Here is a 27396-nt window from a genome sequence, read left to right as displayed (position 1 = left end):
TAATATATTTAGATTCGACTTGGTGATATTTTTTTTTCAGGCTTGTGACACTTCACATAAATATTTTACAATGAAATGGAAAAATAATTGTATTTGCAGCCCTTATCGGTACACACATGACCCATATAGAACATACTGTTCAGCCTGACAGCATCATCATGCACATCGGATCCTGTGGGTATAAAAAAACACTCAGTATACTCCATATTAAGGGTGCTGATCATGTACAGTATATTTATGAGCCCATCTTCCTCCTTCAGCTCTCCCCCAGCTGTAAAATAAACACGGCTCTTCTAGATGAGCTCAGCTATAGATTAAAGCGCTGGATGAATATTCAACGCTCATGTTAATAGCCGACGGAGGGGTGGAGGGAGGAAGAAATAAAGAGAGAGATAAAGTGGGAGGAAGATCTGGGGGAGAGAGGAAGTGTTTGGCTGCTGCAACTTGTTATTAATAACGCTGATTATAATCTAAGGATTATTCTCACCGTGCCCTTTCTTTTGATATTTATCTCGCAGCCTCTCCTTGGCTTTAGAAGGATGCAGCACAGACTCGTACTCTGCATTGAATTAAATTAATTGAAGACCGAAATAGACAGGGTGGAGAGAGGAGGACAACAACGGGGAGAGAGTGAGGGAGGCAGCGACTGTTGACGTGGCCTCTTGTTTGGGAGGCAGACAATCGTACACATCAGCTGCTCATGTCTCACTGGCCATCTGTCAGGGACAACGAGATCAGGATGGCAGCCCTCCAAACGCTGCTTCTTACGCTCTTTATCACTCTCTGTGGCATTCATCTTTATGTATATCACTCTCGCTCAAGGATCATAGCTGGTCATTACCAGTCAAATGACACGGACTTCATTTCTCAGTGTCACGTCCTCAGTTGGCCCTGCCATCCTGCTTTTATAACAACCTCGGTGTCTTCAATAGAATCTTTACTAGTCTCCATTACAGTGTAGCCACAGTATATACACCTATTACTGAAGATAAGACTATAACTTCACTGTTATTACTGTGATAGTGTTTAACCCCTCACTTTAACTGTTGTATATTGCGCAGTCTTACTAGTAGAAGAGTAATAGTAATATTTAAAGAAATGGTCCACACAAATAAGACTAGCAAGATACTTTATAGCTTTAGCTTTCACAAACATAGCAACAAAAAAGCTTATGCAGAGGCATTTGCAGTCAAAGCTACTGTGAACACAGCTTTGTTCTCTGTATTTGCTGTATTGTACTCTACAAATACAGATTAAACTTTCAATTAATCTGTTGATGTCTTAATATCTCTTTTCTCCGGAGCCTCGGCGGCATCTCAGTTGGAAAATTGCAGATTTCTGTCACTTTACGCAACTTCTCCCACCTCTGTAATCCTCTAAGTCAATATTTTAATGGAAAGCTTTTATCTGTCCCAGGTCGCGAGTCTCTGCCTGACTGTAAACAAAGTCCAAGTGCCTTTCTGCTTGTCAAGTAAGCAGCTGTAAGCTACGACTGACATTCACCAGCCTGGCTTGGGGAGCAGTATTTCGCAGCCCCCTCCCCTTTCCACTTGTCCTAATGTACCCTCTGTTCTGCCACTGTTGCTCTGTATGCTATGTGTCATTTTCCCTTGAGGAGCATTCATTTGCTCAATTAGACCCCGTTCACCCCGTCTCACAAACACACTGTAGCCATTTTCTGAAGCTGTGTCCCATGTTGCCTCGGGCTGAATTCTCCCCATTGGCGCACTGAAGTGTCCCATTCACCCAGTTTGAAAAGGTGACCCTCCATTTACCCCCATTTTAGGTCTTGCTCTCCATTCACATCACATTACATTATTGACATTTAGCAGAAATTCTTACAGAGTTAAAGTGGCGCATCAAAATTCATCTGCACATTATCGCTTAAGATTTCCCTCCAGGAGTTCAAGACACTGGGAGGACTCGCAGGGCTAATTGGTAAACCACCATTGTTGGCGACCAACTAGCACAGCTAGCCAGCCGGACTAATGCCAGTCAGTGACAATGAGTCTCTAAAGCTTCTTTCTTTCTTCTCTGTTAACACTTTACTGGAGTTTTGTTCTCAAGAATGTACAAATTGAATTCAGTGAAGAGTTACGCAGGATAGTAGGCTTTGTCACTAATGGGACAATAACCTCACGCAGTTTGTTACAAACATGCAGAGTTTGCGATTGGTCGTCGCCACAATAGAGTTCACCAAAGTTGAACGGAAAGATTCACACGGCCGTTATTGCAAACAATTACTCTCAATGTGCTGGAAATCAAAGGTAGTTTTCTTTAAAACAACGGCTTTACCAATATTTTTATTTAAACCTGTTCAGTATATCATGACTAGTGTAATGTAATGTTTGATGGTGTTTGACTATAAAAAAAAAGTGTAGTCCATTTCTGTTAAAAAAAAAAGAGTTACTGCTGTGAAAAACTCTGAAAAGTTTAAAAACTCTACTTGTGTCTCTCCCATACTGTGGTTTAACCTACAGTACTCTGATCCAAGGTCAAAACCACTTAGGAGACCGTAAAATATTTATGATATATGGAACGTGTTTAATGGTGGCGCTTGCAGCCAACTACTATATCTCCCTCCTCCCCTCTCATGTCTCACTGAGCTGTAGCAGCGTCCTCCAGCCTATGGAAGAGGTCTCTCCTGTGGGGGCAGGACCACACGCTGTCCTCTGCCTCTCCTGGAAGCTCCCACTTGAGCATTTGTGGAGGAGGGGGGGTGAGCAGCTAGGGAGCTGTCCTTAAGCAAGGGAAGGATTTTAGAGCTTTTGATTTATAGAGGAGGCAGAGGAAGAGAGAGAAGCAGGTAGTAAGTGCATGATGATGAGATAGCGAGTCTTTGTGAGTGTGTTTTTTATTAAACGGAAAAATAAGACAGTCTGTAAAAGCTGGATACACTCGGCCTCTTTGGGCGAGTGGAAAACGTCCTGAGTATTTTGCCAAACTAAGTGACTGGGCTGCGTATAGCTTGTGAATGTGTTTACGTGTGGCTGCAAGGCTGTCAGCCTGTGATTAATCTACCACTGTCTGTCTAATTACCACCCATGCCCCTCCGTGTTCCTCAGCTCTGCCATAGACTCGCTGACCCACACCGGAAACTGACTGCTCCCAATACAAATTAAAGCCCTGTAAATATTTGCTTTTAACTCTTGCCGACACATTGTTTCCAATTTTGCGCTCCGGTGGTCCGCAACCCCAACATCCCCTCCCCCGCGCACAAGCGCACTTCACAGTCGTACCGCCGCTACCCACCACTGATGAGCACGTGTGTGCATCCCTGTGTTGTCAACAAGTTTACTGACAGCCCCTACACTCTCCTCCTCCTCCGTCTAGCCCTCCCTCCGTCTCCGCATCCTCCCATTGTGTCTGTATTGTAGCCGGCAGTCTATCGGCCCATTCTTCTCCACTGTCAGCCCAGTCTAGTCTCTATAATAAGAGAATAGAGTCTGGGGAGGGAGGGAAGACAATGTACAATGTTTAAAGATAGAGAGGCTGAATAGAAACAGTATATTTCGATACCATTTCTTCAATATGGCAGAAAGTTTTGTGCCTTTGTGAGGCTGGAATGTTTTGTCCTGATGTTGACAGAAGATTTGGATGTATATCTTAATTGTATATAAAGTACGTAGACTGATCCTGTCGAGCTGCCATTACTGCAGTGGCATCCACACAATTATATTATAACATTGTGTAACTTATTGACTGCTTTCAGCTGGACTATGCCACTGCGGCAATGGTGGGTGAGGTTGCTTGAGAGCGCTAAATAGAAAGCAAATTAGTCTGATCATAGATATAAAACATTTTGCTTGATGGTTTTGAAAGTAAATTAGAGATGCTAACATGCGTTCTGTGATGCATCATGAAAGTGTTAATTTAAAAATGCTGCATATATTAACTAGATAACGACTCGCATGTACTAGAGCGATGATGAGCTGCCTCACACTTTGGAGCGTTGATAATAGATGATATTCTAACCCTGCAGCATAAAAATGTGAAGATTTAGACATTTAACTCCAGCGCATTTTCTCAACTTTATCTAATGTCAGATCACTGCCATGACTGAACAATTTTTGTTTCTCCTTTTTTGCGGTCATAATTTTGCAGAAGAGCTAAATGTTAATTGATCGGTCCGACAATCCATTTCTCCATCTTCTCAGCAGACCTCCCACTTCAGCTGTAGCTGCTGAACCCTGGCCTGACACTGATTCCTTTCCCGCATGCAGACAGAAAGAGGAGTAGGGATGAAAAATCATGAAAATAAGGCATTGACAAGAGCCGGAGTGAGCACTGACCTGCCCGCCGGCTCTTTTCTTTTTCGGAGCCCACACAGAGGCTGTCAGCAGGACGGCAAACATACAAACACACACACTTACGTCCAACCCATCTACTGGCATTAATGTGGCAGAGATGAAACGGCCCTTTTCTGTTCAACCACTCACCATCCACTCCACCATGCCCTCAAAATTACTTTGCGATCAACACATCAAAACTGCTGTCACACAGATAAAAGCTCACACATCGCAGATATTCAAAAAGAAATTCTCCAAAGAACATCACATTTTTAGAAAATGTGTATACACAGATGTGTGTATGCGCTCACAAATATACACACACGCAGTCAAAGGGACACATTGACTTTCAAATGTCCAATTTTCATGTCTCAGCCTTGATGTATTAATTAGCGAATGTGAAAACAAATGAGCTGTGCTGATTCAAATACTGTCAGCCTTTGAAAGCGTTGAGATGATAATGAGCGTAATGTATTTGTGCGCGTGGGTGCATGCATGTGTGTTTTCTTGCCCGGCTGCACACTGACAAGGTAAATGTACTGTATGTCTGTGTAGATTCACTCTATGCATTCCACTGCTTTGATCCGTCTTCATCTGTTGACCTCGTCCTTCCAGCAACCTCACACGCTGAATTCCAGCTATTAGCCTGCACCGGCAGCCTGGCGAAGTCAGGTTATTATCTATCATTAAGTTGAACCCAGTGTACCGACAGACTGACTGGCAACCCAACACGGAAGGAGAGGTGGCAAGCAATTATGGGAGAGGTCTTAGTGGGTGATTCTGCGACTGTATTGGAGTTGAATTGGGTGGAATTGGTTTTAGTGGGATTTAGATTGTAGTCGGTAAGCTATGTGGCAGGACGCTGATGGATTCGATTCTGAGGCTGCGATCTCCAGGCTGATTTGTCCACTGGTGGAAACTTTCTAGCAAAAGAGCCACATTGAACTCCTAGAACCAAATGAACAGCCATGTTTGTAATGAGAAAAAACAGAGAACAGCCCAATTCAATCCTGAACACAGTACGGACCAAAATGTGTCCAGAGCACTGTGTATCGTCAGGTATTTAAAAGTTGTCTGGTTCACCTCTTGATGGGTCTTTTGGGTTCCAAGTAACCGAACCAGGACCGAGGACATGAGTTTTCCTTCTGTTGACATGAGTCTTGGGATGTTTTATGATATCTAGGAGCTACCAGAGCAGCTTGCTTATGAAGTTGTGCCATTGGACGAATGTGTTGTCTATCAACACTTGGGATTGAGTCCATCATCTGTTGTGTTTCAAGTTGATTTTTGTGGTTGATCATTTTGCACAGACTTGATCAAATATATTGGCATCGCCAGTTGTTGGGCTGACGGTTTGGAAAATTTTAACACATCACCCTACTCGCCAGAATACTGACAGTATGAATGAAAAATGACAAGCCTTCATACTCTTTTCAACCATGCCTGCAAATTGATGGGTCATTGGTGATCGGTTGAGTGTTCTGTCAAAAGTTGTGTTTGGGTCCAATTTTCCTTCAGACAGGTTCTGATTGTGCTGATCTCTGTGTTTTAAAAAGTGATTTTTGTCATCAGGGTTGGTGAGGTTTTTCATGTGTCTTTTTTGCATCGTGTAGATTTATGAGGACCTTTTATTTTTGTTCATATTAGATAATAATAATAACAACAAAAAACTGTATTTATATAGCACCTTTCGTACATAACATTCAGCTCAAAGTGCTTCACAGAAGAGCATAAAGGCAAAACACATAAAATAGAATAATACAGGTGATAAAAACAAGATGGTAGCAGTAAAAACAATTTTAAGATAAAAGCATAAAACGGGTATATCAAAAGAAATATCCAATAAAACTGATTTTTTGTACACCCCTAAACATTTAGTGAGATGATACTTGATTTAAATGAAATGTAATAATTAAAAAGTCTGTTTTGATAGACATAATTCTTGTATGGTTACTTACATTTAGACAGAATTCATAATTTGTTTGATGAAAAACAGGGTTTTGTAGAAAACTATGTTTATAATTCTGAAGGTCAGGCGTGCAGGAATCATATAGGCACTAGTATTGCTACTGTGTTTGATTGTAGCGATTTGTTCTTTGGCCGCACATTACGCTGCTGCCAGTCTTGCGGTACTCCTTGACTTGGGCCGTCCACTTACACCACATTTTGGATGGAGTCTGATTCAAAGGTTTTGTCTATACAGACTGGCTCTCGAAATCCCTTTCAGATCGAGTCTCATTTTTCAAACACTTTAGCCAATTTCAGGCTATTTTATCTAAAGTATTGTTCTTCCATGGCTTCTGTGTTTAGGCAACATGTTTTAGTGCAACATTTGAGACATTTTGCCTCTTCTGTTAACTGACATAGAAAGCTTTGTGCCGTTTAATATCAGTACTGGAACTCATGAATAATTTAAAATAGCCAACTTTGTAAAGTCAAGCAGAAGAGTTAAATATAAAACACACAGAAGTGTAGAAGAATATGAAAAGGCTCAAGCCTCAAACCACATTCCACAAATCGCCATATTTGATGTATACACGAGTCAATTACACGAGCCTGTCTAATCCAAATCCGCACTCAGCCCTTGGAAACATAAAGGAATAATGCTTATTTCCTCCCAGATGAAGTGCAATTTCAATCACACTCACTGATCACACTTCAGTCACCATGAGCAGAGACATGACCTTCATATGGAGGATTAACAGCAGGTTAATTGGAGGAAGCCTCTCATAAAAGTGCTACTGAACACTCCTCGCAGCTATTAAAGATAACAAAGTAGGCTTGCTGTTAAAAAACATGAAATCATAAGCACTTTGTGTAACTCTTGTCCTGATATGAGCAGTGAAGCAGCTCTCCCCCTCATGGCAACAACATCAAAGTCTGGTGTCAGTTTTGAAGTAGAGATCCGCAGAATAAAAGACAAGTCATAATTTATGGATTTACGATCTCTGGTGAGACTTGTTGTAATTAATGAGGGAGAAAATTGTTCACACATAGACTAGAAACGGACACAATAATAGCACCACCTGCAAAGTCTACCGCAGTGTAAATACCCGCGCAGTAAATCGTAAAGCTTTTCATCTTTTGCTGCGGCTAGATCACTTAGATGCAATTACAACATTATTTAACTTAAGTGTTGCGAACAGCTTCACGACATGGCAGAGCTTCAACACATGTCCTCACAGTGCTCCCTGATCAATGCCACTGTAAAGAAAAATCACTTTCTCTGTCCTGTGTTTCATCAAGAGGTGATAAACCTCTAATAGATTGGGCAACCTGTTTGTTGTGACTCCGTCTCACTGAGGACTTACTTTTCCCAAACCGTGTCAAATAAATCTAACCCTGCATAATTACCTCACTGTAATGAGTTCAACTGTTACAACAAAGGCAGTAGTTAATTGAGCATTATGTTGAGCAGTGTGTTTAGATTCCATTTTTAAAGAACTCCTTGACAGTTTGGGAAAATTGGAAAAGATTGATCTGCAGTTTGTGCTGTAAAGCCTATTTTAACTAATTGTTTTGTTTGGCTTTTGGCCCGCAAATTTGCTATTATGGGTTACTTTCAGTGATTTTTTTTTGTCCTGGCAGACAAATGATGAAGTGGAAGTTTAAGCAGCTAAAGAGCAAAATATTTGTTGGACATCAAAGCTAGAGCTAAATAATACGGTAATGTTGTGTGTGTAGATTGTTTCAACTGCCCCCTAAGTCGCGAAAAAAATCATATATTTGAGGTTTAAACATGCTACAGACAGGAGACAGTTAGCTTAGCTCAGCATGAAGACTGGAAACAGGGGATTAGTTAGCCTGACTCTCACCAAAGCAAACAAAATCTGCCCAGTAGCAACTCTAAAGCTAAAAAAAAAAAAGCATTTTGTACTTTGCAAGTTGTGTTTTTTTGGGCTAGTGCTTGACTTCTTCATGGTCTAGCGTTTATTGGGCATACAGATACAAGATTGGGGCTGACACAATATCAGGTTTTCACTACACAGTTATCATGGCCAGACAAATTCAAGATAAGATATGCAATATTATCGTTTAGAAATCTGAAAAAAAAGAAATTGCTTGCAATCAAATCTATCTTTAACTATGATTACTGTGTGTTTTTTCTCTTTTTTTTGGGTAAATAAATGACCCTCAAAATTCAAGTGTAGGGAGTTGGAGAAAGAGTAACCATAATTCTAAAAAAACAATAATAACAATTACTATCACCTACTCAATTACAAATGAATAGGCAACCAGATGTACTCGTAACAAAAATGCACAAGGCCGAACGTCTTATATCAATATTAAAAATTTTAACATCATGGTAATTGTGAATATCGGGATATTGCGACACCCCTATATGAGACCAATCAATATCAATATGTAACTCTCTGCAAGGAAGAAACAGAGTTTCCCAAACAAAAAATGAAAAAGAGTATTCTGTTTGCAGCTAAATAGTCAGGTCTGTTTTTGCCGTCCCTGCACAAAGTGACTGTACAGTTTGATGAAGTGAGCTCCCAACTATTCCTCCAGCTTTAAATCATTTTAAAACTACCCTCTAATGAACAGTTTTCTGTGCTTTGCTGTCTTGTGAGCAAAAATATAACTTGAATTGTTTACCTGCTTCTGAATTGTACATTGCTTTGTAAACATGCATTATCATGCTGAGCTTGCAAGCTCGTGAGACACTAAGCTGCCTTATTTTCCCTTTTACTTTGAAGACGGTCCTTTTAGTATAGATGCTGGCAAAATGGAAAAGCGTGTGATGTTGCACTCTTCAACAGACTCCTGACAGATCCGTCATTCTGCATTCCTCTCCACCTTAGTGAGAAGTATTTAGCTGTCCGTTCTGCGTTATATGCTCAGCGTTCACTGCCGACTTTCCTCTTTTCACAGCAGCAGAACGGATATCGACTGTACTGAGCAATGGTGACACTGTTATAGCCTAGCTGAGGGCCTAATAATAAGAACATTACTGCACCATCTATTGGAATTTGTTAACAGGCAGGAGACAGGTCGACAAATTAAGCCACAAAATTGTATCACTTGGAAATTTGTGGCTCAAATTAAAGTGTTTGACACAGCCTGTGGCCCCAGTTTAACCATAATGATGAAGGGCTCAGCAGTCTCTGAGAGCAAGAGGTTGCAGGTTTCAGTCCTGTGACCATTAACGGTGCCAGATACCTGAAGAACGATGTCGAGCCCCTCATTGTGTGCAGGTTGCATGTTGCTGCGGATAAAAATATCTGCTAAGGTCACAGTTTGTAGCCAATTTGAATAATATTTAGCCATGTAAAACCAAATTTCAATCGTTGTTTTGCACCCTTTTGAGCTTATCACCAATGTAGCAAGAGTCTCACTGCCCTGTAGCAATACAGCCTGCAGTAAACAGGCTGGTCAAGAATTGGAAAATAGAATTTTTTTTGTATTGGATTGTCCTCCAGAGGTTTTCTCGCCTGTGAACATTTAGATGAGAAATATCAAGTGAGGGAGAGTGGGAGATGAAGGCCAGGTGCAGAGAAAGATGAGGTGTATACTGATGGTCTGCCACTGACCGACCTGTGTGGTCCCCCTCCTTCTCGCTGCCTCGCGGGATTGAGGGAAAACATTCTCCTGATGACATGAATCATGGATGAGTGTGCAGCAGTATGTGTGTAGCGGGATAGCCTGTTTCTTTAAATCTGTGTCTGTAAGTGTGATACTGTTTGCTACCTGCATTCCAAACACCCCGCCCACTCCATGGATGTGTCCTATATGGCTCTGTTTCCATGCTACACCCTCCTCCCGCCAGTCCCCCTCCTCCGTCTCTCCGGCTCTGCTTCATCAATCACTTAAGCTCTCCCACTGCTCACAGCAAAGCTGGACCTATTAGGCCCTCTAATTGAGCCAATTAGCAATTAAACACTCAGATGCACCCCGAAATTCTGGAGGTCCCTACAGGCACGCTCACGCCTGCCAGGGCCTTGGATTTCTACCAGGGATTTTAGCTTGTGTTGGTTCCCTCTGCACCCTAACTTAAGTTACAAGTTTAGGTTTAGACGAGTGCTGATGGCCCCCTCCCTGCGCTTTTTTGATGTGGTTCTATTAGATGTCCACTTCTCTGAGAGACTTCAGGGTCATTGAAAGCGGAGCCTCCTGTGGCTTCTGCTCAAGGTCTGCTCTGACCAGAAAGAAGCTTTTCATTAACCTGTTTCCTCTCCTTCTGCATTCTCATCTCTCGATTGTCTCTCAGTGTCCCCGCTCCCTTTTCCCCCGCTCTCTCTCTTCATCTCTGCTCTCTATTTCCCAGTCTCTTTAATGTGTTTTGGAGGATGAAAGTTGAATGGTAGATGTTGGTGTGCGTGGGTGGAGGGCTCGTCCCTGCGTGCAGTGCGAAGCAGGCTGGCCTCCAGACTCTCCATGGTTTAATTAGAGCACACATCTTGCTGCCCGCTTCTCCATGAGAGGATACGCTCCCAGATGCACACATGGGCGCGTGGGCAGAACAACAAAGTCCACACTGAAGGAACAAAGGCAGACACCAATATATTTAGGCTGAACGCACTGTACCAAAGGAAGACAATGAGCGATTACGGACGCTACGGAATCGCTCGTAATTACAGCTCTCTGGAAGAACTAAAATCTGTTTTCACCACAGTTTTTCTGCACAATCTGGTCTACGCTCCCCTCAAAGAGCTTGTTGTACAGACAAAACTTTATTATTACATGAATGAGCGTCCTTATTTGCACGTCTTACATCAGTGTGAGTGAGACTGCTCGCCTGCTCATCAGCCTATACACTCTAATTATCTGCAGTCTTGCCTCAGGACACCTAACTCCCATACTTTCAAATTCAAACGGCTTTATTGGCAGTGGAAGAGGGGGGAAAAAAAGACAACAAAAACACAGAGGCGCTTCAGTGGGTGCAGGCGATGCAATAATACGGTTAATGATGACTTTAAATGGGACAATTATGGCTCGGTGATGAAGCAAGAGAGAGTGTGAAAGAGAGAGAGAGGTAATGGTGAATTTTAGAAAATCAGATGAGGCTGAAATAGTGTGTGTGTGAGAACATAAAAGATATTTCTCAGTTTTTCCTGTACAGTCTTCATTACTGCTATGGTGTGTGTCCCCTACCGTTACATAACACCACCCAACAATGTTATGACTGTATAATCTCCTCCATGCCTCATGCATTTCTGACTGGGTCTGTTACATGAGGATTTGCACATTTGCGCAGTAGATTACATGAATGAGTGTACAGTGTGTGGGCACTCATTCATGTTTGGATCATTTAAGGCTTACTGCGCGCATGTGTGTGTCTTTGTGCTCTGCATGTAGCCCGAAAGTGTCCCGGGCTGTTATAAGCTGCTTACGGGCGCACATTACTGACCTTTGACCTTGCTGGGCAGTGAAAGGCTCGCCCTAATCTCTGGCCTTGACTCTTCTTCTGCATGCTCGGCTGTACTTTAACTTCAGAACCGGAGCTGCAGCCTTTAAGAAATTAATAACCGTAAATATTGAGGCACCAGTAGCAGGAAGACTTCATGTAGCAGCATGACTACATCAGCTACACCTTATTAGCTCTTTGCAGAGATGTGAGCCTGTTAGGAGTAAGCTGGCAGGTTAAACACAGTTCACCAGGAGGGATTTGGTGCATGTCCTCATACAGGTCGGACCAGGACAGTGTGAACAAGTCCAATTTAGAGTTTTCATCCATAATAGATAGGGGGAGTCATGTAGAGATGTGCACTCATTGTGGCGTACGCATGAGATTTCCGCAGGTCCGATTATGTTGCGAAAAACAGAGCAAGTCAAATGTGATCACAAGGTTTCCCTACATGCTGGAGAAGTGCGTTTCGCTGCCTGTGATGTAATCAAGTGAGGCGAAACACGTTGATCATCACATGAAATGCTCCCAAAATGAGGCCTGTTAACTTGATCTCAACAATACTTTGCTGGGTCTCGTTTCATTTCCACGGCTTTCATTTCAGGAAATCTTTCTCGCTCGGCAACAGTTGAAGGGAAAGTGTTGCACTGACAATGTTTAATGGAATATATTTTTCTGTTTCAGATAAGCTATAATCTGTTATCTTTCTCTCTCCCTCACCCCCCTTTGCCTTCCCTCTGTCTGTTTTTCTCTCCCTCCTCCTCCTCTGTCTCATTCTGCAGAATTCAGTGGCTGTTCAAATGATCTGGATTATAGGAGACCAATAGGGATGGAACGCAACAGAACCATGGCTGGGGAAGCGTTTCGGATCGCCATTGCTCACAATCAACACTGACCTGGCAGCCAGGCCAAGGTCCGACCTCCTTCTCCAGCACCCCAAGGACCCTTCTTTACCCCAACAACTGCTTCGCCCTCCATCTCACCTTCAGTCAGCACTCCTGGTCTGGATCAAACCTCCAACAAAGCTCCTTTTAGACTTTCAGAGTCTGCCTGCTTTCGTTGTTCCTCTCCCCCTCTTATGCTTTACCATCCAGACTGTTGGTTATAATCCATATTGTCTTGGAAAAAGACAGAAATACTCCAAATCAGACTAAAGCAGGTGGTAGAACAGTATGAATCCAGTCATGCAACCCCTTCCCCTTGCTCGAAGTAAACAAAGCCGGCGGGGTTTGTTGTCCAGGACACGCCCCCTTAGTCTCATGACAGACTGGTGCCTAATGGGTGTGCTAGGCCTCATCCTGCTCTTCAGCCTGGCCTCGAGCCAGAAGATGGACCCTTCCAAACACCCCATAGTCACCACCAACTACGGCAAGCTCAGAGGCATCAAGAAAGACTTGAACAATGAGATCCTGGGCCCCGTAGAGCAGTACCTCGGCGTTCCCTACGCCACAGCGCCAATCGGCGACCGCCGCTTTCAGCCACCGGAAGCCCCGGGATCCTGGCAGGAGATCCGCAACGCCACCCAGTTTGCCCCCGTGTGCCCTCAGAACGTCCACGGCGTGCTCCCAGAGATTATGCTGCCCGTGTGGTTCACAGATAACCTGGACGTTGCAGCTGGTTACATCCAGAACCAGAGCGAGGACTGCCTCTACCTCAATATCTACGTGCCCACGGAGGATGGTAAGTGGATTGTGTTAATTGAAGGGTTGAAGGTGGAGGCTGGGAAATGAGGGATTTAGTGGGTAACAGTGAAAATTGACTGTTCGCTAAGCCCCTTTCCCTTAGTTACTTTTGCTATGCCTGTCAAGCTTTCTGTACTCGCACAGTACACATGGAGTTTATAAGTATGACAGGGGTAGATTCACCACTCGAAATCCTTAATACATTTTTCAACAACGCATTCTTCTTTCAAAGGTAGAAAAAGAAGACTTCTCATTTCTAGCCGGTGACCGGTGTTTTTGGTGGCTGAAATGACAACTGTCAGCTGTCAGATTTTCTGTTGCCACCTTGAGTTGATTGGAAATGACTTTTTAATGTTTCCAACTGACTTGTCTTGAAATGAGAACCCTGTAAGGAGGTCTGAAATATTCACTTGATGGCTACGTACATAATATGTTAAAACACTGAGGTGAAAGCTGATGCATGATTATGGATCCCACTGCTCACTCTTGCCATTACCCGTCCTACTCTGCCTCTCATTCGCTAGTGCTTTCTACTCCTCCTCTGATTAGCTTACCCTGATATTCTTATCCTAACCCTAACCGACTAATCAAAAGGGCAGTGCAGGGAGGGTTCTTGCAATAAAAGTATTGGGATCCATACTAACGCAAAAGCGACATATCCCCAGCACTAACTCTTTCAGTGTTTTAAGTTTGGATCGTAATTTAAGACCTTGCTTAGCTGCCTAGCTTACATGCTTGAACAAGCAAGTAAGAGGTCATATTTATTCTTTATTTTTCTTTTCTTTTTTTTAAATGGTTTCACTTTTTATATTAAAAGAGGGAAAGGCTTTTATAATGAGCCCGAGTGAACACAACACTGTTTCTGATGATGAGTGTTAACTTACCTAAATCCAATTCATAGCAGGTCAGAGTTACTACCGTCTACTATATCTGCCTACATGCAGGTATAGTAGCATCCATTGATGTCAGTGGGGGAATACTACACTGTGGAAGTTCTATATTCATGGTTGGGTCTCTGAAAGTAACACAGGTTACTTCTGCACATGAGCTATTATGCTCGTTAGCCAGACTTGCTAACGATTGCAGTGTATGTTAGAATGAACAAACACACTGTTTATTCCATTCTTTATACTTTTACTCTGTGTTGGAGAGGTGAGGAACGAAGGAAACCACCATCCACACTCCTTTTATCCAGGGTATTGCTCTTTCTACAACCCCACGTACCCCACTTCTACATGTGGAAAAAATCCAAAGCTTGACAGTCCTGCCGTGCCTTGTTTTGGTTCATACGCTATGACTGGACAATAATGTTCAGGGGAAGGGGTTTAGCGAATGGTCAATTAGAACCACTTTTGGAACCATTTTTTTTCCTTTTCAAGGTTCATGCACGACTTTAAAAACCATAAATATTACATCTGCTTCATGCAGACAGTGAATGTTGGGGTATGTGTGTGAGGGGCCTTTTATAAAAACGAAACAATATGCAAACTATTCCATGGAGGGTCAAACCATTTTTCAATTACCCTTCCCTGGTTTTACAGTACATCCCATTCAAGGTGTTATAAAGTAGGAGAACAAAGGGCAGGACTGAAGCAGCTTCAGGGTGCTTTATGAGAAAAAAGATTAGGTGACATTTGACTTTTCTTACTTTTTCATACCGTCAAGAACCCTCTTCTCTCAACTTAGATCTTACCGCAGACGTTTTTGTCTGTGCGGGCACTATTAGGTGCGTGAGTAATAAAAGAGAAATATTTCCATTTGGTCGGCAGGTGTGATCTGAAGAGTAGAGGCTTCCATCACCCCCCTCTCTCTCTCTCCTCGCCTAGGGTGTAAGACATGTTTTACATTTGTCTTTTCATTTTTTATATCTTTAATAAAAGCTGCGCCAAGAGAGCACCTTTCTCAGAGAGAAGACTGTAAGACTCATGTTGCAGTAAGTGTTTTTAACATGCACTTGGTTTGATCTCGAGTGTATGTCTTGAGAAAGCGACTTTTAAGTGTTGATGAAGGTTATCAGTCATCCAGGTCATGGTGCTGAGCACTTACAACTTTTAAGTGGAATCAAACTAAAACAATCTGTCATTGGCAGAAAAAAAGGTGTTTTTTTTTATGAGCACACACACATTAATGGGAGTTTAAACATATAAATTGAACAAGAGTACCTCATCATGTGCGTTGATAATATAAATCAGCGTGCATGTGCCTTTTTGTTCATATTCATCTACAGTGTGTCTCTCTTACTGTCTATACAGTATGTGGACGTTGGTGTGTATGTCAGCAAAGTGAAGAGGCATTGATTTCCACTCTGAACTTTTTCTTCACTCTAACACATCTCAGTCTCCCTTTCAGCACTTCCATCACTTGACTGGACTTTTTTTTTAGCCCTTCACAGCTCAACACCCTTCCTTCCGCCTCTCCACTCCAACACTGCAGCCTCAGCCCCTCGACAGCCCGTCATTGCCACTTATAGCTCCTCGGGCACATATAGAACACTATACATCAGGTCTTGAGTCATTTCACACTGTCACACTGCTTGTTTTTTTCCCTGTTTTTCCGAGATGTACGACTTGGTGGAAATGCTAGTGCCACAACACAGAGAGCTATACGCTCGCTGACCCACTGGTGTACAGTGCAGTGTGTGGAAATGTCACACAGGTGTAAAATACCTTCCTACAATGACCTTCATTCATCAACATGAAACATCACCCATCATGCAGCCAACTTTGTCAGCATAATACTCCACTGTATCAGTGAGCGTGTGGGCAGATGTTTAATGATTTAAAAATATCATAGCACATGTATAGTCTGGATAAATATGTCTTCATTTATTGTTAAGTACATGTGGCAGCATATGAACTTGCTTCATCGCTCATCATCACTGCTGGTATATTTATGGTCAAGTCAGGCATGACATTGCTAACCTCAGCACTTTTCCAACAGCCCCAGGGTTGTCTTTCTCTCTGCTCCTCCGTTCCTCCTGCCTCTCCTCAGCAAATTGATTTTAAGTCTTTTTTTTTTTTTTTTACATGTGCTGCAGGGGAGGGAGGGGAGGTGAAGGAAGGAAAGGAAATGAGAAAAGCAGAAGAGAGGAGAGAATGAGAGGAAACAAGGAGAGAAGGGGAGGATAAGAGAGGAGAAAAGGAGAGGAAACAAGGCGATACGTTGAGGAGAGGAGAGGCAAGGAAAGAAGAAAAGCAGAGGACATGATAGAACAATAGGAAACAAGGAGAGAAGAGGAAAGGAGACGAGCGGAAACAAGGAGAGGAGGCGAAGAGACACGAGGCAAGGAAACAAGCACAAGAGAGAACACGAGGAAACAAGGAGAGAAGGGGCGATTAAGAGAGGAGAAAAGGAGAGGAGAGGAAACAAGGCAATAAGTTGAGGAGAGGACACAATAAAATCAGAAGAGAGCAGAGGAAACAAGGAGAGGAGGGAAAGAGAGGAGAGGAAACAAGGAGAGGAGAGAACGTGAGGAAACAAGGAGATTAGGCAAAGAGAGGAGAGGAAACAATAAAAGGAGAAGAGGGGAGAGGGAGGTGGGAGGAAACAAGGAGAGGGGAGAATAGGAGAGGTTAGGGTAGCAAGGAAGAGAGAGGGGGGGAAATGAGGAAAGGAGATGAGTGAATCAAGAAAAGGAGAGGATGGTGGAGGAAACAACGAAAGGAGAAAAGGAAGGAGAGGAGTGGTGAGGACATGAGGAAAGGGGATGAGAGGGTGGGGGAGGAAACAAGGAGAGGAGAAAAGAGGAGACTGGAAAAGGATAAAAAGGCCATGAAGCTTTTGGGCAGCGGATCCACCACCACTCACTGTCCATGGAGACTGTCAACTTAAGTCACGTCACACAACACAAAGTTGAACATTCTCACATAGGAACACACAAACACATTCATCCTCTTCCCTCTTGTCTGGCCCTGTAGTTGATTCCACTTCTTTTCTTCTTACTGTTAAAACATGAATGCGGCTGCTCTCAGAGTCTCCTGAGGCCTCTTACTTGTATCCTTTTTTAGGGCACCCTTAAGACAGAATCCTTAAAAACCTCCTCTAATTTTAAGTGGATTAAGCCTCCAGAATTACTTCTTAATGCTGCCATCAGTGCAAATGGATGAAAAGTGGGACACTCTGACATGGATGTGTGTGTTTGTTCATAGATAAACAAATACGCTAACATTTGGTGCTAACCCATGGCTCCTTAATTAATACTTAAGTACTTAGTAAATTGCTAAGCTAGCCATGTGTTGTTTTTTTTTCATTAGTTCTGTGGCACTCGAGAATAAATATGTTTCTGAATTTGTAATACTTTGGGAACAAACCAAGAAAGGAAACTAATCACTTTACAGTAATAAAAAAATTACACTTGTTACTTTTTGATTAGCAGAAGCTTAATCTAAAATGCAAATGAGGATTTTAGTGCTTTTTAGATTTTATTACTTTCAGCGTATGAATATTTTAGAGACTGGAATAATATTTCTTGGTTCTTTGATCATCAGTCTTAAGTTTTAACATTGTTCTTCACCAGACTTAATGAATCATTATTTATGTAGTTTTGTAGCACCTTATACATGCAAGCACATAATACACAATGCTCTTTGTGACACTTGCACCTAACAAGTAATGAAAATATGAAGTAGTTATGTGTTTTACTGATTAAATTAAATGTAGGATGGTCCTGGCTTTCCTTTCTTAGTAACTCCATAAGAAAAACTGCTGCTCATTGGAATACCACTATAATGTAAAGTGTTTACATTAAACCCAGCTTGTTTCCTCGTCCCCGTGGTAGTATCAAATGTCCGGCCTTAGGACCCAGGGGAATTGATTTTGCCCTCAGGCAGGTTGCTCCCTCACCAAAAGCAAGGAGGGAGGGGCACCGCCGGTTCCCCTGGAGATGACATCCCATAAATCATAGCAAGAGGTTTTCATCTGGCTCCTGCAGAGTCACGGTGGATCGATGGACGAGGGGAAGGGAGGGAAGGACCGGCTGCTGCTGCTGCTGCTGCTGCTGATGCTGATGCTGCTGCTGCCTCAGGCCCACAGACAAACCGCATGCTTCTCTTAGCAGTCAGCAGCCGTTAACACAGAACAAGACGTCATGGTAGATAAGTCGGAGCGGCCCAGAGAACGGGAACTCGCTGTAAATGTTTACCAACACACAGGGTTTCATATAGCTAAGAGAGTGAGCAGCACATCTGGTGAAGCCTCCACACCAACTCCACCAACCATCTTCACTGGTGTCTTGCGGAACCACTTGTGCCTCCCTCGAGCTCTTTACATTTATATCTCTGATCTTTTCCCACTTGCACGTGGAAATGGGTGATTTAAAACCCCCTTGCCAAGGCGTTTGTGATCCAGTTAATAGAGCCATTAGACTGATATCATCAATATCTTTATGTTTGTATTTATCTGTCTGTATGTGCTAAGGCATTTTACGCCTGCTAGATTTTATTAGTCATCAAAAAGTAGATGAATAGTTGAATTGATTAATCGCAGGAGATTGATCATATTTTTTTGATGATGTCCTGATGGACAATGATGTCACTAGTCCACAGACGCGTGCTAAAATCTCAGATGAACGATACGTCTACAACAACGCAGTGTTGAGCAGTTGTTTCTTCTTTGAAACCTATTATTGGCACAGTATGTCTGTCAGTATAATGATAAGGCACTAATTCCCACCTTGAACTTTTTCTTCCCTCTAACACATTCCAGTCTCCCTTTCAGCACTTCCATCACTTCACTGGCCTTTTTTTTTTTTACCCCCTTACAGCTCAACACCCTTCCTTCTAACTCTCCGCTCCAACACTGCAGTTTCAGCCCTCGACAGCCCGTCATTGCCACAGGCGTTTTACCACTTTATCACAACTATTTCAACCAGATAAATGGTTCATCACAGTCTTCCTTTTATTATCCTTGAGAGTATACTCTATTCCATATTTCCTGTAGTTATTCTCTAACACGGGAAACCAAACTTGAGATGCACCATTTCCTGAACAGAATTGCAGTTTTTGTCTGCGCCTGTGAGTTCCTGTTTTCCTCCGAGCCACTTCACACTCATCCGTGTGACACTTTCTGGTTGGCTTAGGGCTGTTGCCCTTCAGTTACCCTTTAGCAAACCACTTTAAAGCATCAATATGCATGTACCACAACCCAAGACAAGCTTTCAGATGACATTTTTCCATAGGTCAACTTCACAAGAAATCACAAAGAATTGGGCATCTGAATGTGTGAACAAAATGCAGCCGGTGTGAACACAGACAGGAGACTGACACGCTGACATCCTGCTTGTGATTGGGTACGACGCCATTTTAAGATCAATAATTCCTTAGTAAGGGGTTGAATTTAGACAAACAGACAAACAGATGTTAAACAAGCTGAGACAGACTCTACCACATGTTGAAGAACTTGGTGGTAGGCTGAGGTTTAACCCTAATAAGATGGTACAAAGTGCCTTTTAAGCTGCTAGTTCTCTTCAATTAGTCCTGCTCGAGGAGGGTATACATCCGATTTGCCAGATGTTCCTCCGGGATTTGAACCGCTAACCTCAGCGTTGTCAGCGACCGTGCTTCTTTGGATGAGCTGCAGGGTGCGAGCTGAGGGCCTTATAAATTATTCCCTCCAATACTTCATCTATCTCCATGCATCAAACTCAAACTCCCACATCTCCCCATTCTGCAATATTTCAATTTTCCAAGAAGATTCATCAAGAAGGGTTCGATACTAACACAATATTGCACAGGGCGGCTGAGGGCTGCGCTGCGACATCAGCATCGCCAAAGGGCTAGAGATGAATAAATAAATAAGAGATAAAAACAAACAGATAAATAATGGAAAGAGTGAGAGAGGTGCCAGCATGCAGCTGTGGAAATGTGATCCATATTGCTTCTGATGCCAGAAAACCCTTGATTATTTTGCTCAATCTTTCTCTTTATGTCGCCTCTTTCTCCTGCCAAAACCAGTTGACACCCTCTAAAAAACAAAAATGGGGAAAAAATAGATCACGATCTTTCTGCAGGCAGAAAACACTCCCACCATCCCAAGGGACTCATGAAACTCTGTCTGTCTCCCCCTCTCACACACACCCCTTTTATCAAACACCCAAAAGTTTTCTTTGATGCGAGCACGCTCACCAGAACTGAAGGAGACAAAACACAGCCCTGAATAAAAAGACAAGGACAGACTGAGGAGTATAGTCAGATTTGAACTCAGGCATCTCCAGGTACTTGTTATTTCACAGGACTGGAGGTCAGAACAAAGGGCCTCGTCCAGCCTGTGGTCTGACCCTCACAAACCAAACCCGACTGAGTCCTTCTCCGCTTTTGTGCCTGCTCTGTCCTGAGGCACTGTGGGGCCCACAGCAACTGGCCTGCTCCTTCTGAGGCTCTGCTTTGTCTTACACTGGGAGGTGGTGAAGTTTGAGGGAGAATCAAATCAGCCAGGGTCGGTCACTCGCTTTGAACTTTTTCATTCATCTAGGATATTTCTATACATGCCCGGAAAAGGCCACTGACAGCCAGAGTACAAGTCTGGCAAGTTGGTGAAAACTCTGACAAGGACTAAAATTAAGAAAAAGTTTTGGGGCTTCAAACGTCAGTGATCCTGTCCTTTAAAGCAAGGAACTGGATTCTGAATAAAAGTAAGACATATTTCACTTCACTGCAAGTAAAGGGCACTAGAGATGTAGTGTTGTTTATAAACACTACTCCTTTGGGATGTCATCTCCTTCGTAGGTAGGTAGCTACCAAGCGACATTCATGGATATTCGAGACAGTAAAAGCCCTTAAATTGCTATATATTTTTTGTATTAGTGTGAAAAACATAAAACTACTTTTCATTTGCTACCACAGCTTTTATCTTAGATGAAAGTGACACGAGGGAGTTGGACACTTCACTGGCTGCTAATTGTTAGGGCAAGAGAAAATAAGCCCCTCCAACAAAAATATGAACACAGCGAAAAACTGAATGAATGACGTTGGATTATTCGGCTACCTAAAAATCTCCCCCACCGAGAAAAGGTTTTTGACCAATGAAAAATATTCTCCAGTTCTGATATAGATTATGCTATAGAAGCATCTAAACGCTTGAGGATCAACCGTTGTTGTTTTCAACAATTGAACCAGTGGTTGAACCAATGTTCAAGATGGACTTGAGCATGTGATCCTGTGAATCCAGCTGCCCTGCTAGGTAAACCTTTGAACAGTCGTCCTCTGCCAAGCACAGTAGTGTTTATCACATGTGCGTTTATAAACCTGGTTCAACATCTCGGGATCTTTTTGCATGTAATCCCCATTTATACCTCCAGAGCTTTCATTCATAACCGTTTTTACATGGTTTGAGCGTCTGTAATTGGTTTTAAATTGGTCTTAAATCCAGTTCCAGCTTGCATTAAAGGTCTTAAATAGCATTACATTTAGCTCTCAGAAACCTGCAGATAGCCCTTTGTGAAGTCAGAGTGTGTGGAAGCTTTTGTGTGTGTGCACATGGATGTAAATCCCTGTGTGTGGTGTGTAAGTTGACAATTTGAGTGTAAGGTACTGAAGCTGTAGTCGATACTGTATTTTTAGAGCATTAAATGCCAAACCATTAAAAAAGACATCAAATAACCAAAGGATTAGATATATTAATCTATATTTAACATAAAATTGGTTGGTTAGATCAGAGATGGGGCGATTGTATAGAACATGTGACGTGACTGACTTGATGTTAAGACAATAATGAGATTACATACGCCCCTGGGAACCGATGAAGCATCTTTGATGACTGGAAAAACATCTTAAAGACTAAAACTGCAAATCCTTTTTCCCTCGTTGTAGTACCTCTATATATAGTCTTTAAGACTTAAAATGAAAAAGATTGTGGAGTTCTACTTTATGACAGAAAGCGTTCAACATGTCGGTAAAGATGCAAAGACAGTTCCCCAGGAGAGACAAAAACTCTGTTTAATATGCAAAGATCTGGACAGTAAGATCAGCTCTTTGAACACAGACCTACTATATCCAATATTAGACTGAGAGGAGGAGAGGAGCGGATTTTTAAATTGCTGACTGCTAACTGGTGTAGCCTGTGAGTTTGATGGACTGTTGAAACGGAGGAAAGGTTATTAGAAATGTGTCCAGGAGCTGACGGGTCTTACAAGACAAATTGTAACTGTGCAGACAAAGAGACGAGTTGAGGTAAAACCGTATCAGAATACAGTGACACATCGGAGTGTGTGTGTGTGTGTGTGTATGTGTGTGTGGGTGGACGGGTGTGAAAGAGCTCTGTCAGGAATAGATCGTCTTAATATTGTATAGTGTGTGACGGACTTATTTTCAAATCTGGCAGGGTGTGTTTGGATTTCAGAGCAGATTATCTGTGAAATTCCTCCTGGTGGGATGCAGTCCAATTATATAATTGGACATGGTTGTTAAAATGTTTTAAATCTGAAGTCCGAAGTGAGATTTCCCTTCAGTAAAAGTCACTTGAGGTGGTCAGTAATTCAGCAGGGATCAATTTGTTTGGCACAGTACAGAGCACCATTACCAAGTTTCTGCTCATTATTTGAAACATGGCGGCACCGTTCGACCCAATTACAAGAATAGATGCTGGCAAAGTAAGCTTTTGCAAACCACAGATAGGTTGCAACTTCACATTTCTTTAGGTTTGATTTTGAGTATTATGTTGTGACAACTCTTTGAGGTTTTTATTTCCTATTAATACTGTTTATATTGTTCTTACTGCTTTTCTTCTCTGTAGAAAATTAACTGCCAACATTTTATTCTGGCGACCGGGCTGCACCACTGAAGGTTCACTGTTCTTAGGGAAAGTACAGTGTCTTTTTTCTTTTTCTTTTACCATAATACAAAACATTTTGAAACATGTCTAAATGCCGGGTAGATACAGCATATTGTCACAAAATGTATCACATCGTATTGACGTCATGGTCAACAAATTGTCTAGAGAGTGTGTAGTGTGTAAGCTTTCACTACGACACTCAAAATATGTAGTCAAAAATCAGATGTAGTTATAATGTAATTAGTAAATGAAATGCTCCTTGGCTTTGCTTTGGAAATGGCTGGTAAGCAAGCTAGCAGGATGGGCTAACAATTGCAGCTTATATTACAACAGATAAACACACTGTTTAAGCCACCATTTACACTTTTTCTCTGGGGTTTTGCTTTGAGACGGCTCTAATAACACACCACCCTCTTAACAGTAAAATGTAACGGTTGAGTAGGCGATTCTGGGAAAAGATTAATTGTTGAGACACATTCCCTGGTCGTCAAATACCAATGCTTTGGGTTTGTGTTTCTCTAGAATCGCCTACGCCACCTTTAAAATGTGTCTCTCTTAAAATAATCCTTTATGATGTGTACCTGTTATGTTCTACTGATCCTAAATACGTTATAACTCAATAAAATTGATGGTTAAATCATTGTTTAAGCTTGATATTGAGAAAGAATGAGATTTGCTGTGGGATTTTTTTCCCCCTTAAATGTTGGGAGCATCTGAAGTGTAGCTGTGTTCAAATAACCTCTGCAGATATCGTTAACGAATGTAATTGGAGAAATGATTTGCATATTTCTCACTGTGTCTTTACTTACTGTAAATGCAAGCAAATGCAGCATAATTAGCATCTCATAATGCAGTTTGACTGAGATGGAGTACACTGTCGGATTTTGATATCGATCATGTTTCGAAGCCGTCAGTGAGCCCCTGATGGAGGCTGGGAAGCAACAATATAGTTAGTGAAATGAAGAGAGGATGAGGAGCAGGGAGCAGGGAAGGAGTGCAGAATTTAGATCGAAGACACAAGAAAGGGGGAAGTGGGGTGGGGATGGGGGGTCGTCTTGGCAACCGTCCACCACTTCCTGTATCTTCCTGTCAGGGCGCGCATCAAAGGCCGCATGCATTTTGCCTCTCCACTAGACTCTGAATGAAGGAATTAGCAAGGGCTCAGTTCCAGCTATTTATAGCCTCTAAGCCACAGAGATGGAGAGGAAGAGAGGAAATGAGGAGCTAGTGTGTATGTGTGTGTGTGTGTGTGAGAGAGTGTACAGATGCATGCGTGGGTTGGTTTTAGTATTCAGTTGGTGTGTGTACGCGTGTGTATGCACGTGCATGCACAATCACGTGATCCTAATAATCTCCACAGTGTGTTTTTGTCACATACATGTGGGTCACCATCTTGATCGACTCTTCTGTCCTCTACCATCTTCCTCTCTCCTCCTCTCACTCAGCTCACATGATTTATCTCCTCCACGCTTTTCATCCGAACTCTCTTCGTTTAACATTCCCTCCATTTTGCCTCACTGCCTTTTTCCCTAAGTGTATCCCCATCCTCCCGCCTGAAGTTCTCACAGCATCCCAGTCATCACCATGTGCTTTGGATGAGCAATGGAGGCAGAAATAGGATTTAGCCGTAGACGGTCCATTTAAATGATCATTTCATCCTCAGGAGAGTGAATTGACTTTACAACAGTACTTAAATAAAAGCTCCGAGGCTTTGACTAGCTATGTTCTTCTGGCTTGATTTCTGTAGCGGCGCTCCAGCACAATCTGGGATATCATCTGATTTGGCTCGGGGGATTGAAGAAGAACATTTAATGGGATTTGATGAAGTCTGATGTATCAGGTCCTTTTAATTAAACATTCCATTGAAAAAACGCTCCCAACCACAGGTGGGTTAGCGGTTCAGTAATGCATAGGAACATGGGTGAATTATAACCTCAGTTTTGGATATTTCTTGACCTTTTCTGTTCTCATTTCTTAAAATGTTCCGAGAAGATCTGTTAAAACCTGTCAAAAAGACTTTCACTTAAACCGTTAAAGATTAAATCTGTGATTACGGCTGCTCTAATCTATATTTTTATATTAATAAACATGAAAGAAAAACTTCTACTGGATTTTCCTCTTAGCTCTACAGACCTTCGATCTTCTACTTCATTGTTTTGATTTTCCACCTGGTAACCTCACTGTTTGGTTCAGCACAGCCACGTCTCTACTCACTATACACCACCTGCCCACAGCTAAAGTTAGCTCCCAGTTTGTGAACACTGTAGAGCATTTATCAGCTAGAGCCAGATGTTTCCCTCAGGTGCTGGTCGGAAATTAAACCAAAAACTAAAACTAAACAAGCTAAAAGGAGAATGAATATTGGACTTGCATTCATCAGGTGACCAGATACATGACTCCAGCTGAATGATCATGTTTGCTCCGAATCTTCTGGATATTTGCTAACAAAGTGATAATATGTCAATTTTGTTTTTACAGTGTTGTTTCTACTGCCCCCAAGTGGCCTTAAATTAAGTAAATGCAGGTTAAAATAACAGATTGTTATTCCTCACGTATTTAGATAGATTATAGATTATCTCCTCATAACTGTATTCTCCTGTTCGGCAACTGAATCTTGATTTATCTGTTGGAGGGACATTGTGGACTCTTCCTCCTTGCTTGTATTTTTTCGGTGTACTGGTTTTGTTAATATATTCAAAGTGCTGTAATAGTGATGCTGTTGAGCACAACCTCAGCTAGCTTCAACACAGGATTCAGGTCTGTGATATAATGTATCAGGAACGCACGGCCATAAATTGTCCTCAGCTCTGCCTGTATTTGCCGTTTATAATTAATCCTCCAGTTTATTGATACAGCTCACATTCTGAACTGCTGAGTCAGCCATTTTCAGGCCAGCGTGGTCAGCTATCCTGTTTCCATGTTGTTGCGCTGGGAAGTAGAGATAAGCCTGAGTATAGAAACAGGGTAGTGCAGTGTTGCAAGAATTATTGAACAGCAGTATCGAACTAAGTGGAAGTGATATGAGGCATTCTTATTTTATTATTTAAATAGGAATCTTCTGTTTTCCTTTTGGCTGGATATCAGCTATTTTCACCTTTTATAGGAGAAAAGGAGGTAATACTGCTAGTTTTTTAGGGATTACAGCACAGACTAGACCTTTAACGGGATCGTATCTGACTCTGCTGCTTCTGTCCATGGAAATTGGAAACGGGTCGGGTTCTCAGACTTTAAGTGTACTTGTTATTAAAGTAACCTTGAGAAAAGAAGATATAGAAAGATTAAAGAGCCAGCGCACAGCAAAGAGTAGAATCCAGTGGTCAGGGGATTAATAATGACTCTGGTTTGCCCCAAGGCTAAGTTAGTGAAGACACACACACCCTGGCAAACACTTGTTGATAGAAACTGACGCATACACACACTTGTTACAAAAGGACACATGCTTGTACACATGCGCTGCTCATTCTGCATCATGAGGTATGTTGCCTTTTCTCATTCTTTACCTACCTCCCATCCCTCTCTCTCACACACACACACACACATACACACCCCATCTCTTTCAATACAGCTCAAAGGGCCATCTCTTCAGGGCCTCTGAAGCTGAGGTGGCCAATGGCAGTGAATGCAAATTATCCCTCCTGCAAACACACACACACACACACTGAGCTCCCTCTGCCAGGTCTCGCTGCTCACAGTGCCTCCCACAGCACTGAATGGTAAGGGCAGAGAGAGTGAAAGAGAAAAGAGGAGAGATTAAAAGAATGGAGGGATGAAGGAATAGACAGAGAGAGCAGGAGGTTATCCAGAGGTAAGCCCCCCCCTTCTCCTTGTGGAACAAGTCTGCTGATACGTTCATGTAGGAGAGCAGTCAATGCATCGCCGCGACGCAATTCATCACGAGTTAGCCAGAGTAGCTGCTGGGTTCGAGCTGACGCTGAGTATTAATGACTGGAAGTTCAGTTTAACGCTCGGAGTTGTGATTTCATCATGTGTGCGGCTCCAGCACCTGGGCCACTGACACACACACAGATGATTAACCACACATGATTTCACGTGTGGATTGACGTATGCAGTCTGAATCACATCTTTACAGAAAGGGAAGCATGCGACTGTGTTCAAACAATAAACTGCTAAATTTAACATGGCAGATACGGATTCACAATTTTCTTCAGCGTACTGTACATCACAAAGGCTTTGCAAACTGTGCTGTACATAAGGGAGTTTTTGATTGATTGATTGATTGATTGATTGATTGATTGATTGATTGGTCTTTATTATGGTCTTTAAGTCAAAATATATAAGAGAAAAAAGT

The 27396-nt window shown here is 42.4% G+C and overlaps 1 protein-coding gene across 3 annotated transcripts in view; it reads left to right on the top strand.

Annotated features, from left to right (window-relative positions):
* The window catches only part of nlgn2a (neuroligin 2a), a 191984-nt gene that overhangs the window by 55885 nt on the left and 108703 nt on the right, over positions 1 to 27396 (top strand). For all 3 annotated transcript variants that reach the window (XR_014621429.1, XM_084344047.1, XM_084344046.1), the window contains exon 2: positions 12423 to 13320. Coding sequence is in view for 2 of the 3 variants with exons in the window: in XM_084344047.1 (XP_084200173.1) it covers positions 12813 to 13320 (508 nt within the window). In the remaining variant the exon portion in view is untranslated. The remainder of the gene's footprint in view (positions 1 to 12422; positions 13321 to 27396) is intronic.

This window comes from Pagrus pagrus, assembly GCF_965226575.1.
Source record: "Pagrus pagrus genome assembly, chromosome: 22".
NCBI lineage: Eukaryota > Metazoa > Chordata > Actinopteri > Spariformes > Sparidae > Pagrus > Pagrus pagrus.
Note: the sequence above shows the minus strand (reverse complement) of the source record. Positions and strands in the feature narration are given on the sequence as shown.